At 31.4% G+C, this 20,045-nt stretch overlaps 2 protein-coding genes and 1 pseudogene across 2 annotated transcripts; 2 read left to right on the forward strand and 1 right to left on the reverse strand.

Annotated features, from left to right (window-relative positions):
- The first annotated feature begins 12,372 nt into the window (after positions 1-12,372).
- On the forward strand, positions 12,373-12,801 carry LOC113869280 (auxin-responsive protein SAUR68-like). The gene has a single exon (XM_027505525.1). It carries the CDS (start codon positions 12,373-12,375, stop codon positions 12,799-12,801), a length of 429 nt encoding a protein of 142 aa, XP_027361326.1.
- Positions 12,802-13,765: 964 nt separating this feature from the next.
- On the reverse strand, positions 13,766-18,445 carry LOC113869282 (annotated as a pseudogene).
- Positions 18,446-18,637: 192 nt separating this feature from the next.
- LOC113869283 (auxin-responsive protein SAUR64-like) lies at positions 18,638-19,051 on the forward strand. Its single transcript, XM_027505528.1, has one exon. It carries the CDS (start codon positions 18,638-18,640, stop codon positions 19,049-19,051), a length of 414 nt encoding a protein of 137 aa, XP_027361329.1.
- The last annotated feature ends 994 nt before the right edge of the window (positions 19,052-20,045 follow it).

The following is a 20,045-nucleotide window of genomic DNA, read 5'->3' on the forward strand; positions in this document are numbered from 1 at the left end:
GAGATGTGCTCTACAAAAGGAATCATAATATGGTTTTGCTCAGATGTGTGGATGTTACAAAAGCACAAAAGATCATAGAAGAGGTTCATGAAGGTTCATTTGAGACTCATGCCATGGCAAAGAAGATTCTAAGGGTTGGATATTATTGGTTGACAATGGAGGCCGATTGCTTTCGTTATGTGAAGACATGTCATAAATGTTAGACATGCTGACAATAATAATGTTCCCCCAATAACTCTGAATGTCTTATCATCGCCCTAGCCTTTCTCAATGTGGGGAATTGATGTTATTAGACCTATTGAATCTAAAGCCTCTAATGGTTATCGCTTTATTTTGGTTGCTATTGACTATTTCACAAAATGGGCCGAGGCTGCCTCATATGCTAGTGTGACCTGAAATATGGTGGTGTGATTCATTAAAAAAGAATTGATCTGTTGATATGGCCTCCCAAGCAAGTTTATAACAGACAACGACACTAATCTGAATAATAAAATGATGAAAGAATTGTGTGACAATTTCAAGATTGAACATCATAATTCCTCTCGTATTGCCTAAAGATAAATGGAGCAGTCGAAACAACCAATAAAAATGTTAAGAAGATCATTCAAAAGATAGTGGTGACATACAGAGATTGACATGAAATGTTACTATTTACCTTACATTGATATCGAACTTCAGTTTGTACTTCAATTGAGGCAACTCCATACTCTTTGGTATATGGAATGGAAGCAGTACTTCCTATTGAGGTTTAAATTCCTTCTTTAAGAGTAATGATGGAGACCAAATTGGAGGAGGCAGAATGGGTTCAATCTCGTTTCGATCAATTGAATGTCATTATAAGGAAACAGTTGAATGCATTATGTCATTGTCAACTATACTAGAGAAGGATTAAGAAAGCTTTTGACAAAAAAAGTTTGTCCACGAGAATTCAGTGAGGGAGATAAGGTGCTCAGAAAGATTTTGCCAACACAAAAAGATTATTATAACGCCTCAAATTTTGTAATATTATTTAGTTATTAAAATAAATATGTAAATTGATATTTGAATGTGCATTTGATTGTGTGATGATTTGGATGTGAATATAATTGTGAAGATACATGTATAGTGTGATTGAAATGAGAAGTGGATGTGTATTTAACTGTGTTATGCTGTGAATAAGTATGTACGAATATATTCAAATTGATTGAGAATAGTTGACTGGTAGTTGCGTTGGAGTTGGATTGAAAAATAGGCTAAGTGTATGCTGTAGAGGCATTCTCGCTGTAGCGAGAGGATTTTTGCTGTAGAGAGAAGGCCTTGGGCGTAGAGCATGAGATTGTGGCATTTTCGCTACAGCAAGAGGAGTCTTGCTGTAGCGAGAGGGTCCTGGGAGAAAGGGGTGATTCTGTTGCATTCTCGCTGTAGCGAGAAGCTCCTCGTTGTAACGAGAAGACAATAGAAAGGGGTGCATTCTGGGTTGCAGTCTCGCTATAGTAAGATTCTGCAGAAACCAAAGTGCAGAGTCGTCTGAGATTTTCGCTGTAGCGAGAAGGGGTCACTGTAGCGAGAGTGTTGTGACCCATGGAGTATTTGAGGGGTTTAGGGATCAGGGAACTTCATTTCCTACCCTTTCTCTCATCTCTCTTTTGATCCTCACAATTCCTAGCCCTATTTTACTGATTAAACTGCCTCCAAAACTGTTTGTGAGAAAGATTGAAGGTTGAGGTAATGTTTGGAATGTTTGGAGGTAAGTTTTGTGAGTTAGGGTTTTTGGTCTCCCATCCCTTTTGTCATTTTCTTGAGTTCTTATGGAGGTTTCCCAAACATTTTCTGCTATTATCTCCTGTTGGGTCTTCATTTTGAGGTAAGGGGGGCTCTACCCTATCTCTTATGCTTAGAATTCGTTTGTATGATTATGTTTGTGAATGAGAATGATTGGAATACGAATATGTTGGAAACTATGAATGATTCAGCGATACACTAGGGGCTACTTATTTGGGATTGATGACTGTCCCTACAAACTAACATAAGACTTTTCAGGGTGCTTTGTCCTCACTCACACATTTTCTGGAAACTTCCTAGAAGGTCACCCATCTCATAATTCCCTTAAGTTAAGCACGCTTAACTTTGAAGTTCTTAAGTGATATGTTTGTGAACGAGAATGATTCTTAACTTTGAAGTTCTTAAGTGATATGTTTGTGAACGAGAATGATTGGAATATGAATATGTTGGAAACTATGAATGGTTCAACGATACACTAGGGGCTACTTATTTGGGATTGATGACTGTCCCTACAAACCGTTAAGCACGCTTAACTTTGAAGTTCTTAAGTGATAGGCCACCGAAAAGTAAATGCATTTTGCTTGTATAGGTGGTCCTAATCAATTTCTTTAATCTATCTTTAACTGTATACACAGTCTTTGGATCTCTCTCATTCTAGTGTAAGTTCGATTCATTCATGTGTCCTTTACCGCCAGAAGCCTGACAGGAGTCGGTCCTTGTCCATGTCACATTGCACAGGCGATCACTCCCCGCCCTCGCTTCAAAATTTGTCAAGAGTTGCTCATTATCTATGCTATAATGCACCAGCGATCACTCTCTGCCCTCGCTTAGCACCTGGATGTCACAATTATCGTGGCAAGTGGTCTCCAAATTATGAAGGACCTTATATGGTAAAAACAAAGCTTTCTTAGAAGGAGCTTTGATCCTCACAAACATGGATGGGGAAGATCTTCCAAACCCCATCAATTCTGATATTGTCAAAAAATACTATGCTTAAAAAATATTAGAAAAAAAAGGAGAAAAAAGTAAAGAAAATAGCTCGCTAGGTTGAAAACTCGAAAGTACGACCTAGGCAAAAGTTAAAGCGACTTGGTGAGTTGAAAACTCGAAAGAGCAGCTCAGGCAAAAATAAGGTCAAATAAATTTTACACTAAACTGAAAACCTAAAAGGACGTTTTAGAAGAAAGGTGCACCATACTTTAGTTGCAAGAAAATGCTTCAAATTAGAGAAATATAATGGACTAGAACACTAAATTGGGACAATTTTGAGAGGTTGAAGTTGAATTGAATAGGAGATGAGTTCAAAATATCATATTAGGGTAATTTTAGTTGGCAGTTTTGTTAATGGATGATTAATTGATAAATGCTTTCTATACTTGATCCTACATTGTAATTCATAAATGATAATTGAGAGTTTTAAGCTATTCATTGAGAGAATTTACTATTATTAATTTCATTTTATTTATATTTCAGAAAAAAGGATCAAGAAGTGAAAGCTTTAAAAGATATTGGAAATTAAAACACACAAAGAACCAGAGATATACATGGGCAAGTACATGCCCGTGTATATGAGCGTATATCTCATTGGTCGCGTCAATTGAAGTGTATTATCAAAACCAGAGATGTACACGGCCAAAGTACATGGCCGTGTACATGGGCGTGTACTTTTCAAGAAAGCTGTGAAGTGCAATTATTAGAGACCAGAGATGTACACGACCAAAGTACATGGCCGTGTACTTGGGCGTGTCTTTTAACATGCGTCAGAATTTAAATTTGTGCGAGAAGATGAGCCCTTGGGCCACTCATATAAAGAGGAACTTGGCAAAGAAACCTAGGGGAGACAATTTTGAAGGGAAGAAAGACTCAGAGACGGCTGGAGGATGGGATTGATATAGCTTTGTCGAACACTTATCAAATGCACAAGGTTTTCGCAATTATTTGTAGAATAATGTCAACCAAGGTCGAATTCTTGAGGACACGTTTGTATCTAATTCTTCTTTGCCGAATTGTTAAAATGAAACAAAAGATTGGGGAATTTTGAGAGTTTAAGAATAATCTGATCAAACGCATAAAATTTTGGAATAAAAGAGAAATCAAATGAGAATTAATTGATCCACAAGTCATAGGTTCATGCAAACAACATCCTTCATTGTTTCCGTAATTTGAACATCTAATCCATTAACTAATTCAATCGAATTTGCTAACAAACTAGATTACGAATTTGACTAATAGATCTATCAATCTAATTCAATTTCATGAATCAAACTACAATCGCAATTCAATTCAATTCCTATCCCCAAACGTTATCAATATCTTGAAAAACGAAAGAGAAGAGGAGAAAAGAGAATTCAAACTTGGAGCCACTCTGAATCTTCCTTGCAATTCCCTATTCCTTGTGTATCAATCCAAGAAGCCTAGCCTTCCATTGAATCCAATGCTCAGCCAAGTCAAGAAGAGAGAAGAAAATGAAAAGTCACACCAAGATGAAGAGAGAGAATTCGAGAGAGAATTTTAGGAGCCAAAACCGAATTTTAAAAGTGTGTCAAAACAAAAACAAAAAAAAAAACCTTTGCAAAGTGGAGCCTCTAACAAATTAATAGGCACCACTTATGATCAGATCCAACACTAAAAAGAAGGGCCCACAAGTGTGATTAAACAGCCCAAATTACAAGCTAATGAAATGTTAATACAAATGAAATGAAATTACAAGAACAAAAGTCGAATACAAAATTCCTGCACAATTTTCCTAACTTTAAAAATTCATAGAAAATAGAAAACAGCTCCAATTTGGACGCTCTGCACATGAATTTTATAGCCCAGAAAATGAGGAATCCAATGCAACTGGAATCAGACCGAACGGACATCTGTGGAAAAAGTTACGATCAAAACAGTGAGTGCAGGTCTAAAAACAGAATTTAGACATTAATTGAAATTGAGTTCCCATCATCCAATTAACTAGGAAATGCCATAATTTGTGAAATAAGGGAACATGAAAGGTAATTTACACACTCTAAAGGATTGAAAATGTGCACAAATAATGCATGCTATCAGGGATCAAGCATTTTATTTCATCTCTTTTGTAATTTTAGTTTGAAGATGTTTAGGTTCTAATTTTCCTTTGAGTATTTAGACATAATGAATCCTAATTGACTAAATTTTCTGGAATTCTTCTAATGCTATTTCATGTTCTTTTCTCTTGGGTTTAATTGAGTAGTATCGATTTTCTTCTATCTTGTTTGAATTTGAGTAAAATTCCTGCATGAATTAAATTGCTCAATTAAAAAGACTTGAATGTATTTCTAGAGATAGAAAGACGTGAGTTTTCTGTATTAGGATTAAACCTAATATGAAATTCATAATGAACCTAATGCAACCCAGGGGTATTAATTAAGGAAGAGATTCTGATTGATCAACTGAGAGTTAGGAATCATTATCCTTGAGAAAGATATTGATTTAATTTAGAATTTCCTGTAGCAATAAGGGTTTGGAACTAAGTAGTTGAAAAAGAATTTCATTTATTTGGACACTTAGGAGGATTTACAGTCTAGATACTTGCCTATTTTCCTTGAATACCTTTAGCCATAATCTTCAATAATTTATTTTTATAAGAATATCTGTTCCTTTTAATTTATTATTCTTTTACTTTTAGCAATTTCATCAACAAAATTTATTTTTTATATCTATTAACAATTACGCAATTAAGGAAGAATTTCTTAATAACAGTCCCTGTGGATATGACACTTGGTACTTCAATTTTTATAATATTACTCTGACAACGGGTACACTTGCCCAGTAATCAGTTTTTACACGCCATTAATTTACGTGAGAGAGATGTCACTTAATCGGTATAATACTTCACTATTTTTGTAGTTATTCTGATTCTTTGTTTGATATATTTGTTTTTTTTGTTACTTATGTTGTAAGTCATCTTTGTAAGTTCATCATTGTTGTTCGCAATCTAACACTAGCAAGTGCACTAGGATTGCAGCAAGTGATGAGTAAATTTAAGATCCAAATATCGTCTCCACAGGAAATTTAGGTTTCAAGTACCACTTCACAGAATTATAACCATTTGAGCCATACGAATTTTGGAATGAGATTTGTAACCTATAACAGCAGCAAACTGGAACAATTAAAAGTAAAATGAACTTGCAGAAAACAAGACAATGAACACACAATTATGTGATAACAGAGGGAGAAACCATAGCTAGGGAATTGCTTCACCAAAACTCCAATGTTTAATCAATAAAGTTTTGAATTAACAAGTAATTGGAAAGAATGACAATCAGTTTCACTTTATACTATTCAGAGATTAATTCCTTAACTCAGTGAACCTAACATTCAATTAAACCATTCTAATTCCTTAGATCTAATTCAATTCAATATTGCTTTAAGTGTAAAAAACCAAAAGATTGCAAGATCAAAGTTCCTTATTCCTAAGAAAACTAAAATCTCGGTGATTGGTTCAGATCTGAAGAACAAATTCAATTTCCATTGACAAAGGTTCCTCTGGATTTAGTTAATCAAATTTCCATTCAATTTACACGTGAAATTCAGAATCAATCACTCAATCTATTCCAAAGCTTGAAATCCAGATCCAAATCAATTCAACATGTTCATTTCAGATCTACAATCCCTAACTATGAACGAATTACATAGCCATGGCAGCAGAAGAAGAAAAAGAAAGAGAAGAAGAAAAGAAGAAACTCAGAAACGCCATGGAAGCTTGCTCCACTCCAATTCCTCTTCGTGAAGCTCCAAGATCTGAATCCCCACTCCTCTCTCTCACTTCCTCTAACCAGAAACTAACTAACAAAACTGAAAAAATGAACAGAACCCCCGTTTTCGCGCTTCAATCATGTATATATAGAAACCCCAGTTCTGCGCGTTGTCACTTTTCTTCACAAGAGTAACCACGCAGAAGCTTAATGTAGTGCGCGTGTTTACTTTCAAGAGCAAGAGTAACCACGCGCAACTTGTAGAGTTGAAGGCTTCTCTGGAACATTCACTTTTATTCAGAATAGTGGCAACGCAGGAGGTCAAGGGTTGCGCGTGATCACTTTCGTGAGTAATAGTAACCACGCGCAAGCTGTCCTGATACAAGTGCCTCTGGAACGCTCACTTTCGCTGGCGAAAGTGACAACGCGCAGCTCCTCAGGAATAGAGTCTTCTCTGGAACGTTCACTTTCGCTGGCAAAAGTGATAACGCACACTGGCAACGCTCACTCTTGTAAATAAAAGTGATTACGCAAGGCTCTTCTTCTCCTTTAGGCTCTGGAATGATCACTTTCACTAACAATAGTGATCACGCCCAGGCTGCAACCCATAATTCTTGTATTTTGGAGTCCAACATTGCCATTCTTCCTCTTCCTTCCCATTGATTCTCCATTTCTATGACTTTTGCTCAGCTTATTCCTTCAAAACAAGATAAATTCCTTAAGAACTAAGCATAAATTCTACAAATGCAAAAATAACTACAAATTAAAATAAAACTTTCAATCATTCTCTTTTTCTGAGTTTTTCTGCTTTCTTCATATATTTTCCTTATTAAATGAGCTAGAATTATGCTAAAATATCAGTAAAAATATGGATTCATCAATCATTTTCTCATTATAGTTATCCTGGTTTTCAAAAAAAATTTGTCTTTGGCTTTCTCACCTTTCGTTCAGTTTATACACCACTTTGTTAATTTGTTTAGTCAAACTCTTCAACAACATTAATCAATGATTTATTGTCATTTCAGTAATTATATACTAAAAGGAAACATGTAAATTGTCAATTATAACAAAATACAATTACAATAATAGGCTCTAAAAATTTACACGATAAGTCTGACAAATTTTTTGATAAGTTCAGCATGACATAAGAAGTTGACTCCTTATGACTACTAAAAAATAAATAGCAGCCCAATTTGATTGATGTCTTATCCAGCTCCAATTTCATGAAGGAATTGATCTAGACAATCACTCATTCAAAAACTTTGACGTGTTTGTTCTGATAAGGATTGAGAAATTTGAATCCCTAGGGAAAAAAAAGTTGTTTTGATATCATCACATCATTTGACATCATCTTGCATTAGTTTAGCACCTGTTTTACAACTTTCTATTCTAAGTCTAAGATCTGACTCGGTACTTTACCTTTCATCAAAATTCAAAAACTGATTGATCTCTTTACTTTTTTGTTTTACTCTTACTATTAAGGTCCTAAGGCTATCTAACCTTTTATTTTATGTTAAGTTCTGAACTTGACCGGTTTTCTTGGTACTTTTTGTCAAAATTTCTTTACTTTTTTGTTAAAGTCCAGAACTTGCTTGACACATTTCACTTTTTTGTCAAAGTCCAGAACCTGATTGACACATTTTACTTTTTTGTCAAAGCTTAGACCTGACTAGCACATTTCACTTTTCTGTCAAAACTCAAGACTTAGACACCTTTCACTTCTCAGTCAAAGTCTGGAACCTGACTGACATATTTCACTTTTCTGTCAAAACTCAAGACCTAATAGACACCTTCTACTGCTCTTTCATAACCCAGAATCTGACTGACACCTTTTACCTTTTGTCAAAATCCAGAACCTTACTCGCACCTTCCACCTTTTATCTTTGTGTTTAAGCCCAGTATTTGCTTGGCAATTTTTGTTTTGTCAAAGTTCAACATTGACTCACATTTTTGTTCAACACAAATCACCAAAAATTGTGACTCCTCTGACAGCCTCTCATATTATTTCACTTACAGCTAAATGTTCTAACATGTTTGTCTTTACTTTTCTTGTGTACCCTGTTTGTTTCAGACAAAAATTGATTCACTTCTTTACTTAGTTCTTATCAACTCCTGCTTGAAAATGTCTCTAACTGATATGAATTGAGTAAAGAGGGACAACTATGAAAACTAATTTTTGCTTCCTATGTATTGCCTCCAAATTTTTTTTAAGAATATATATATAAAAATAAAACAGTAAAATTGTTTTACAGTAAAATGAACAAACTTTGAAAAAAGGGAATTGGTTCCTAAAAATAGAAATCTTGTACTGTGCAGGTTTATACCCAATACCAAGAAACAATTTTATATATGAAAAGAGAAAAAACTTGAATTTGACATTTTGTTAAACCCTAAAAGTAAAAAATAAAGACTAGTATAAATGTATAAATGAGAGATCTGGACGGAGAAAAAAAGAGAGCAACACAATTTTTCTCTTACAAAAAAGAATTTTAGAGAGATCTGAAAGAAGAGAGAACAAAAAAAAGTGATTCTTCGGAACAAAAGATAGAAGGAGAAGAATTGAAAAGAGAAAAAAAAATTTTAGAAGAGGAGGAGGATAATATATATAGAGAAAAGAGCAAAAATAAAAATAAATAAAAGAAAGAATTTTAATCCATGAAGATTGATTATCTTTTGTTTAGCTTACTTTCATCCTCGACTTCTTGTGTTGAAGAAGTTCCTCCTCAGGTATGATAAATCTCTACTTATATCCTTAGTTTGCAGAGAACTGTATCTCGTTTATTTAGTAATGCCTCTCCCCGATATTATGCAACTTACTTAATATCATATAAAAACTATGAATATAACACGTAGTAACATTAATGTTCTGAGTTACTTTTGGCTTGATTCGACTAGCACACCATGATATGGCTTTTCGTTCTTGTTTCTAATGCTTTCAATATTCATTTATTCTGCGGCATGATATGTACATTACAATTATAATATTCATTTATTCACTTTTGCCAAACTTTTGTTTATTGTACCAAATTTTTTTACATCCGGCCAGCGACTCCACGTTGGTCTTTTTACCTTTTCTTGTTTATATATATATATATATATATATAAAATTAAACTTTATATTATTGTTAAAAAAATTAAAATACATATTTTAATTATTAAAAATATTTATATTCATAAATAAGTAGAATGTTATTTATATGTTAATATATTTTATTATTTTGTTTTTTTAAATTAGTCATTTTTAAATTAAAAATTTCTATAAAAAAAAGAATAATAAAACATTTATGTCTATTTTTTTTACTATTGTTATTTTTATGCTTTCATTTATTAATCATATATAATTTATTTAATTATTTTTTTATATATAAAAATAAAAAAAATTCAATTTATTATTATCTCTATTATAATACGTTTTTTTATTTGGTATTAAGGTCTCTATTTTTATTTTATTATTGTATAAAGTTAGCATAATTTGATTTAGATATTTTATTTAATTTATTTTATAATTACATAATAAATAAATACATAAATTATTATAATAATTTACAATATTAATGTGTAGCATCTCTACTGTTACATATTGTGAATCATTGAGACCTATATGTAGTAACGTTAATTTAAGTTTTATATACTATTAATATATATAAAAGATTAAATCTAACTTTTAAAATTAATTAATTACATGATTATTTTTATTTAATTAAAATGTATTATCTGATTAAATTTTTTTTTCTATTATAAAAAATAACTCATTTATTTAATTAGAATATTTTTATCATATTAGTGCAACGATTTATAGTGTTATTATGTAGTGTCTCTACCTCTATATGCTTTAAATCATTAAAAATTTTGTATATCTATGATACCTTGAGTCTTATTCAATATAAATTTATTAAATAAAGTCTTAAATTTTTTATTAAATAAATATTTTCTTTAATCAATTTAAATGTATTTATTTCTTTCATTAAGTTGAATTAATTTCATATTTTAAATTTTTTTAAGTCATATTTCTAACTTTGATAAATTAAATAACTAATACTTAATTACTTAATTTTATTTCTTCATCGATGTATAATTTACATTACTTTTAATTATCTAATCAATTATAAGAGATTTACGTATAGCTTATATTATCTTAAATTCTCTTTCAATATGAATCATAATTCAAATATAAATTTAAATATTTTATTTATAAATAAAAATATTTTTTAACGATTTGCAATATAGATGTGCGATCTTCTTTCGCTTTCTATGTTATTTTTCGTATGATGTACGTATAACCGCGTTATCTTGTATCATAAATATTAACCTTATCAAAATAATCTTAATCTCAAAATAAACTTTATTTTATTAAACTTAATTTTAATCAATAAACTTAATTTCAATCAATCAACGATTACATGCTCTACGCTATTGCAAAACTTTAAAACTTCCGTCATCGTTTGCCTATTAGAATGGGAAGATTTATTCGGCTAAGCTTATGACCCTCACTTGTATGGTAGAGTCTCCAACAATTGATGAATCAATACTTTTTGGTTTGTGTACGTTCTGCATCTTTTTTTTTTTCCTTGGTCCACAAACGTTCTGTGTCTTCTGGCATCGTAAAGTGCACAATCTTTCTTTTTGTCAACAAAAGTGCATTTGCCCAAATTTCCTTTTTCTTTTGTGTCAGTTGGGGCATGCATTAAAAGTCCCAAAGCCAGGTCCAAATAAGGCAATACAAGAAGGCCCAAGCCCACATGACTGCAAGATTGCACCACAAAGTGCATCAATTCTTTTGTTTTATTCTTTTATGCGAATCATTTTATTTTTATTTTTACTGACATGATTCAATAAAAACTAACATTTGTTAGTATTTCAATGAATTAGATTAATAATAAAGATTAAAAATTAAAGTTTAGAAAAAAGTACGAATAAAACAAAAGAATTCATTTAAAAGAACTAAAACTTAAAAATTCACAATGTGAGGACAAACCAATATTTATATATACAACATTTATATTTTAAGTAACCCGTGTGAAACAAGGGTAGTTGCAATAGTTTAAATAAAACTCATGTGAGTAATTTCTCAAGTAGAGAATGTAAAGTTCCGCTTTTTCCCTACAAGACGAGTCTCATATAATTTATAGTGGAACACATACACTGTTCATAACATATAAGAAAGAAAGAGCATGCAAGAAAAGTGATAATGAAAAATATTTTAGTTATGTAAGAAAAGGTGTTATAGAAAAAAATTGCATTTTTCACAGAATAATTGTTTGTCAATGATATTTTAAAGTTGTACACAGTTTTGTTGACGAAGATAGGAAACTGTAGATGACAAAAACAATTAGCCGCATGTGGTGTTATTAGTACTAGACAGTAGACAAGCTGATAAATGTATAGAAGATTTTTACATTTTGGACTACAAACATAACTGTTTTAGTTTATGTTCTTTGTTTACATTCATGCACTTCCCACAGTGGTTTATAGAGTGGGTTCAAGATCATCTTAGAATTATTTAGGTACATGTTACCTCAGGGCCGAATGCTTGCTAGAAGGGCTTAGTTAGCTGGGCCTAAAACATTAATGCTGGGTCGAAAATGATAAAGCATCTTTAGCTTATGAGGCACGTAATTTCCATTGGATAAATGGCCTACAACGAGAGTTCTCTATCATCAATATTATGTCATAGACCAAACACATTGCCCACAGGCTCAATTCCTGTCATGTGGTTTGTGAATGACTCCACGTGGCCATGCACCATATCACCATAACACGCTGGATACAATAGCATATGGTACTGTCTAATTTTGTGAGTATATATACGATAGTCAGTGATATCTCATTCAACACAACCTCGATCATAATTTGCATTGCACCTACAAAGCTCAAGTCCCTAGAAATTTCAACCATGATCAGCGCAAAAAGGCTTATTGAAATGGCAAGAAAGTGGCAAAAAATGGCAGCTGGAAAGCGTAGAAGAATTTCATACCCGAGACACCAAGTGGATGTGAATTCTTCAGCAACAAACAAGGGCCACTTCGTTGTTTACAGCGTCGATCATAAGCGATTCGTGGTTCCCCTCAAGTACCTTAGCACCAACGTCTTCAAGGAGCTTCTCAAGTGGTCCGAGGAAGAGTTTGGGTTACCATCCAACGGACCAATTACTTTACCTTGTGATAGCGTCTTCTTGGACTATGTAATATCGTTAGTTCAAGAACGCATCCCCGAAGATGTGGAGAAGGCTTTGATCGCTTCAATGGCTGCATGTCACCATGAGGCTTCTTCTTCTCATGATCTTAGACAGAGCAAAGAAAATTTCATTATTTATGGTTTTTGAAGCGATTTTGATACTTGTGTATACATATTTATAGATATAGATATTCTGAAGCGTTTATTCCTTGTTCTGATGCTTCAGAACCGGTTTTGTAGTTAAATATGAGAAGGAGTTGCAATTTCTCTCACCCATTCAATTTTAACTCCTTATAGATATAGTTGTAGTCACTGGTGATCTAGGAACCTGGGGTGCAAATTTTTTATTTTAAAAAATTAAAAGACTAACAATATCATCATCATATAAAAATAATTATATCAATAATAAAATTTTGATATTGATAATAAATAATAATAAAAAAATTACATATCTTACAATTATTCTATGCGTGATTTAATGTTTTGGAATCATTGAATGACTAGCTCATTATTAATGCTATTAAATATATCTCTCTCGATATAAGTTTTTAGACAATCATTTATCCAAGCATTTCCTATTCGATTGCGCAGCTAGTTTTTCACAATTTTCATAGTAGAAAAGACCCTTTCTACTGTTGTTGTGGCTACCGGTAAAATCATTGCTAACTTTAAAAGAAGATAGACAAGTGGATAAATGTCTTCTAATTTCAACCAACTTCTCTAAATGACTGGTGATTCCTTTCAAGGATGCAAAATCGACATTACCACACAGATCAATAATAAAAGTCTCAAGTTAATTATCAAGCATCACTAAAACACTTAAAGAAAACTCATGTAGATAAAACTTGGCAAATTCAGTTAGTCTTCTTTTATCAAAAGCAGAGAAGCCATTAGTTGGATTTAAACACGCTATACAAAGAAGCAACTGAGGATTTACCTCTGTGAAACGTCATTAAGTTCTTGAAGTTGCATGTCCACAACAGTATAAAATAATTCAACTCGATAGTGATGCTCTACTGTGACAACTTGAGCTTTGCGTCATGATCTTTCCTTGGACAAAAAAGTATCTTCCATATTAGGAATATGAATAGTATGCACATTACAGAATGAAATTACTTCAATAAAGAATCAAATCTACTATCCCTCATAGTTTGTAATCGTTCCTTTGTGATGTTAACCAAATTCATAGCATTGATTATGTCTTGATCTTTTCTTTGTAATGCTTGTGATAGTTCACTTGAAATAACCAAGACTTTTTTTCATCAAATGTAACGTGAATGCAAAATCAAAATCTTTTATTAAATATAAAAGACCATTGACTTCGGCTCTTTGATCTGTATTTGATCCATCTTCTTTTATAATTTCAGGAACATTAATGATTGAAGAATACATCAAAATCAAATTTATCAAAGTTCCATAATGTAAATCTCATCGAGTATTAGTAGCTCGTTTGACACTAGTTTCTTGATTCAAACCTTGCCCACTGAGAATTTCTCCTTTTTTCAATGTCTCTCTAACTTTGGGTATTTGTTTTTCACAAAGCATGTCATGTTGTTTGCAAGATCCTCCAACAACATTTAACAAATTGAACACTAAATTAAAAAGAAAGGCAACTTGAATGTATTTTTTGCAATGACAACTAGTGTAAGTTGTAATTGATAAGTAAAACAATGTACATAAAATGCAGATAGATTCTCCGTCAAGACTAATTAAACTTTTAAGATAAGAAAATTCACCTTGCATGTTACTAGCACCATCATACCCTTGTCCACAAATTCTTGACACACTAAGCCCATATTTGCAAAATAATTCATCAATTGCCATTTTCAATGATAAGATAGTAGTATCCTTAACATGCACCATGCCAACAAAACGCTCAACAATACTTCCACTTTTATTAACATACCGTAAAGTAACAACCATTTGTTCTTTATTTGATATATCACGAGTTTCATCAACAATAATAGCAAACAATTCTTCTCCAATATCATTAATAATAGCATTTGTGGTTTCCAATGCAGGAGCATTAACTATATCCTTTTGGATCAATTGAGCAATTAATTGATGATTTTTAGGTGCATTTTCTAAGATAACATGATTTATTGATTCATTATGATCTGCAAGAAACTTGAGAAGTACAAGGAAATTACCTTGATTAATAAAATTGATTGATTCATCATGGCTGCAAAATGCTAATTCTTGCTTCAATAGAAACCGAATGCAATCAATTGATGCAGTCAAATGTCTTCGGTATAAGTCACGAACTTATTCAGATTGCTTAGAAATTGCAACTTCAATATGTTGATTTTAATTCATCAAACCCTGACACTTCTTCCAAGCAATGTTATGAGCATTATTAGAACCTCCAACATGAGATGAGAGTGCTTCTTTCTTGTTCCAACTTATAAACCCCCTTGTGACAAATGTGTCCCCACTATATTGCTTTCCAAAATCAGGCCTGAAAAGATGACAACATAAACAAAATATCGCATCTTTCTCAATACTGTACTCCAACCAATTACTAAATTCATTAAACCAAGACGGAGTAAATCTTCTTAAAGAACTTCCAAATTTTCTTTGGAGAAAGTTATGTTGAGTAGGTTGGCAAGGTCCTCTTTGCAAATATCCTTTTTGAATCTTATCATGATCATTAGGATGATAGGTTAAAATTTTTATGCGCTTTCCTGGATCTTATGGCAAGTCTTCTAAATTGAACTCAATTTGTTGTGGTTGAGAACTTGATTCTTTAGGGTTTGATGAAGATTGTTACTCATTTGAAGGTAATTTCCTCTTATAAAAATTTTTCATGACCTATTTGAAATAATGAAGAAACAAACTAATCTAAATTCAATAATTCAACAATATTATAAAAAAAAGAAATTTAATATGATTCTTAAAATGTACAAGCAATGTCCTAAATAAAACATAAAAAAAAATTATACAACTACAAGTATAAAATAAATTACTTTTAAGGATGATAATTGTATCTAGTTTAAAAACAAAATGGATAGAAGCAAGTTTTTATTGAACATAGTTTAAATGATCATGATAATAAATTACTTTTAAGGATGATAATTTTTTAATATGAGATTAATAGAGTTTAAATGAAAAGATTAATTCTGCTTAGCAAACATTTAAAAAATATATATAGAAGCAAGTTTTTATTGAACAATGGCAGAGGAGAGGAGCAATCTAACTTATCTTAACTTGACTTTAATTTGAAATAGAAAATATAAAGAGTCGCAACCTATAACCTCTATTTCAGATTTTCAAAAAAAAAAAAAAGAATATTTAATTCAACAAATAGAAGAAACAGTAAGTCTTGACAATTTTGTGTAGATATTTACCATAAGTTAGGCTAATAGACAATAGAGATTCAGGAAAAGTTTATAAACTTATTAGAGAAAGAAAATAAAAAGAAAGTTTGCAAATGTGTTGGAAAAGAAAGATAAAAAAGTAAGAATAAAAAATTATTTTTAATTAATTTTAACTTTTAGCATGTTTCATCTGAAAGAATCATAAATTAATTTAATTTGAACTTAAATTTGAGCTTTAACTTATAAATTTAAAATTATAAAAGTAAAAAAAAATATAAAAAAATATAAAATTAGAAGATGTAAAATATGAAAAAATTATATTATTAAAAATAATTTATCAAAATTGAGGAGATGCATGTGTATAGATACGCCACTGATTATAGGGTCCTTAGTACTGTGTCCGTAAAAGTGCTTCCGTAGCATTCGTATTGGGACAAACCATCAAAGGAAATGTTTGTTGAACATTGAAGAAAGCACACCATAGGCCCTTGGGAACCCTCAGTGCTATCCCCCCGTTATATTAGTTTGACGTAACATGAGGAGAGAGAGAAAACATATAAATGAGTGTGTAAAATATAAAAATAGAATATAATTGTTCACATATATACTACATGATTTTATGGTAAGAAATAATCCAAGGGCATGATTAGTTTCCTTAAACTAACATCAATGTACCTGATTTTATGATTCCCTTCAAACTAAGCCTCTTAATTGTATGTTTACACGCAGTTAAATGAGTAATATTGGCTGTGGTTATCAGCGAATATTTCTATTTGTGACTAAAGCACGTTCTGAGTAAGCATCCCTATTAGATGAGGAATCTACCAACAAACAAAACATATTTTTTTTAATATACTATTTGTTATCCTGCATGAATTTTACGCATGCCTTATTAATAAAAACTACATCTAAATTATTTAATAACACTCATATGAAATTCACACAATTATAAAAACTCAATGACGAAATGGATTTGAAGAAAATTCAATATCGAGAAAACATTTTGGTAGACCATAACGTTGCTTGATTTTAACCAATGCACTCCGATTTTCTTCCTTTTTTTCTTATTAAGATATAATGGGTGATGTGATAAAAAAGAGAGACAACTGTTCAATAACCTTTTAGGAAAATTATAGGTTGACACTTTTTTTTTAGTGTGTAAAGTGGGCGGAGAGAACAAAATAAATAGATAGTCAAGAAAAAAATAGAGAGACATTAAAATACATAGTTGATGTTATAATTGAACAAAAAGAGAAAATATTAAAAAACGTGACAAAATATATGTATAAAAAATTAATTAATTAAAAATTAAAAGTTTCATCTATAAAATTGAAAGAGAAAGAAAAATGATTATTTTTTCCTTACACAACTTACTGTACTAAATATGGTTACGAGCTTAAATCATAATTAAACAATGTACAGATGAAATATAATTGCTTTCAAGTAAGTTAAAGTAAACATGTTAGTCACAAAATATGCCCTTCTTTTTTCATATAACATATATAAATACTTCATTTGCCCTCTTTACTTTTGGACACATAAGAATATATTCTCCTTTATTTTTAACAGTAATATTTTGTTGGCTCTCTTCAACAACTAAAAGCAAACGTCAATTAATTCAGCAAACATTAACACACACATATAGTAAGGATTAAAATATAATATTTATTTAAATTTTGAAATAAATAAAAACCTAAATAGTAATTAAGTTGTAACTATTTTTAAAAATGTTTCGTACGCTTAATCATTTTCCTTGTAGGGAAAATATGAAAAAGGTTCATGTTACCCCTCTTCCATTCACGATTATTCATTCACAAATACGTATTAGGCTTCACCTTGACAAACGGTAATATATGGTAGAGGAGCATAGCCCGGCACACACTGGAACAAGTGGATACCAATCTGACTCTATCCGTGCAATTATTTGAGCAGCGTAAGCCTCTTGAACTATTTTCTTGAGGGATCATCAACTTTTGATGCACTGAGAAAATGTTAACTAAAAAGGGTGATCAAATATTGAATTTACTCTATATTTTAATATTACTTTAAAGTCTAAATCACATTAAAAATTTAACTTATGAGGCAAAAGAATATTTTAATTTTTATAAAGTTTATTGAGCTATATATCTAAAATCATGTGAAACTTTATCACAACATGCAATTCTGATGCCATACACTTGCCAACCAATCCGGCCCCAACATGTCCGGTTTCCCTACCTTCTCAATTGGCCATCACCATAGTGACTATGCCTTGTCCATTAGTCGGCGAATGCCTACAAATTTCACAATTTAATGCATAAATATATGCTAGACCATTTATAGGCACTTCTCCATTAATGTTGAATAATAATAAATAATAATGCTTGTTTTTCTTATGGTTCATGGCCACATTCCAAGTCCAAACTTGTACCCTTCCATGCCAACTTGATTTGGGACAAACTGGATAAGTTTATTCCCTCCACAACGTCCATCCATGTAAATTCTACAGTACATTTTTATTGTACATGTCACACGGTTTCATTAATTTCAGCAGCATTGAAGACATTGTTTGTGGGCCTCTCATTATATAAGGAACCCACTTCTTATACCTTAGTTTCCCATATATCATATAGTTCATTATCAAAGGTACTAATAATATAAATGATTGGTACCAAGAAAATCATCCAAATGGCTAGGAAATGGCAGAAACAGACCACAAACCAAAGGAAGAAAATCCTATGGCTAAAGACTCAAGAAAATGCAAAAAAACAAGAAGATCACAGGGTGTGGGGAAAGGCAGAGAAGGGTCACTTTGTCGTATACAGCACAGATGAGAGGCGCTTTGTGCTTCCATTACTGTATTTGAAAAAAAATATCTTCAGAGAGCTCTTCAAGTTGGCAGAAGAAGAGTTCGGTCTGCGTAGCAACGTGCCCTTAACGTTGCCTTGTGAAGCCGCTGTAATAGAGTACGTAATAACGTTGACCCAGAGAGACGTAGCTAAGGATTTGGAGGAAGCTGTGTTAATGTCCATAACTCGTCGATGCCAATCATATTTGGATCTTCATCATCCACCAAATCAAATTTTGCTATGCAGCTACTAAAGAATTTGTATCGTACGTGATGATTTTACTTCATTTCATTTTTTGCTAACCTATTCATTGAGTTGATTTCATCTATCAATTTAGCCAATTTGACAAATGTAATAGTAGATGAGTTATGCATTCATCGTTGCAATACGATCAACTGTCACCAATTCTTGATATTTACTGGAAATCTCTATATAACTCGGGGATTGCTATGCTTCCCCAAAACTTTGTAGGGTATATATAGACACCCACCCTGCATATGTGGATTAATAAAATTTAAAATGTGAATAATATTTTCTCGCATCATAAATGACGTGGAGTTTAAAAAGTTTGTTTAAAACGCTTCTTTTCATACAAGCCTAAGTACATAAAATTGAAAAATTTAAATATCAAAATAAGCAAGGACAATCTTTGAATAATTTTAACAATATTTAAGATGTTTAATGTTGTTTCTAAGTTTTTACAAAGATTGACCAGATGAAACCTTTGCCTAAGAACTTCTACTCAATCTTTATATTTAATTTGCTTTTATTCATTAACATTTGAATATATTTTTTTCTAAATTGTAGATAATCTTATTTAAAAAAATTAATCGTAATAAAATTAAAATTTCAAATAAAATTTACATATATAACTTAATTAATAATAATTTTATAGGGTTAAGCAACAAGGTCAGTGTAAGATTACGTATATTAATTAAACTCTTTAGTTGTTAATGTAAGATTTTTACTTTAATATATATTAAAATTAAACTCATTTATATTATATTTTATATTACGTATCAAATCATATATATAGATAGATAAATGGATACTAACACTAGTACAAAAAAGTGAAGCTCTACAACAGATTATTACATTGATCACTAAGTAATGGATTTAATAAAATATGCACTGACATTTTTTAAAATATTAATAACTTTTTAACATTAGTTATAAAAATAATTGATATAGAAAGCAATTTGTATTTTAATTATTTTTAAATTTAGGAAGAAAAATAGAAAATATGT

The sequence above is a fragment of the Abrus precatorius genome, unplaced genomic scaffold (genome assembly GCF_003935025.1).
Source record: "Abrus precatorius isolate BTA unplaced genomic scaffold, Abrus_2018 Scaffold6, whole genome shotgun sequence".
Classification (NCBI taxonomy): domain Eukaryota; kingdom Viridiplantae; phylum Streptophyta; class Magnoliopsida; order Fabales; family Fabaceae; genus Abrus; species Abrus precatorius.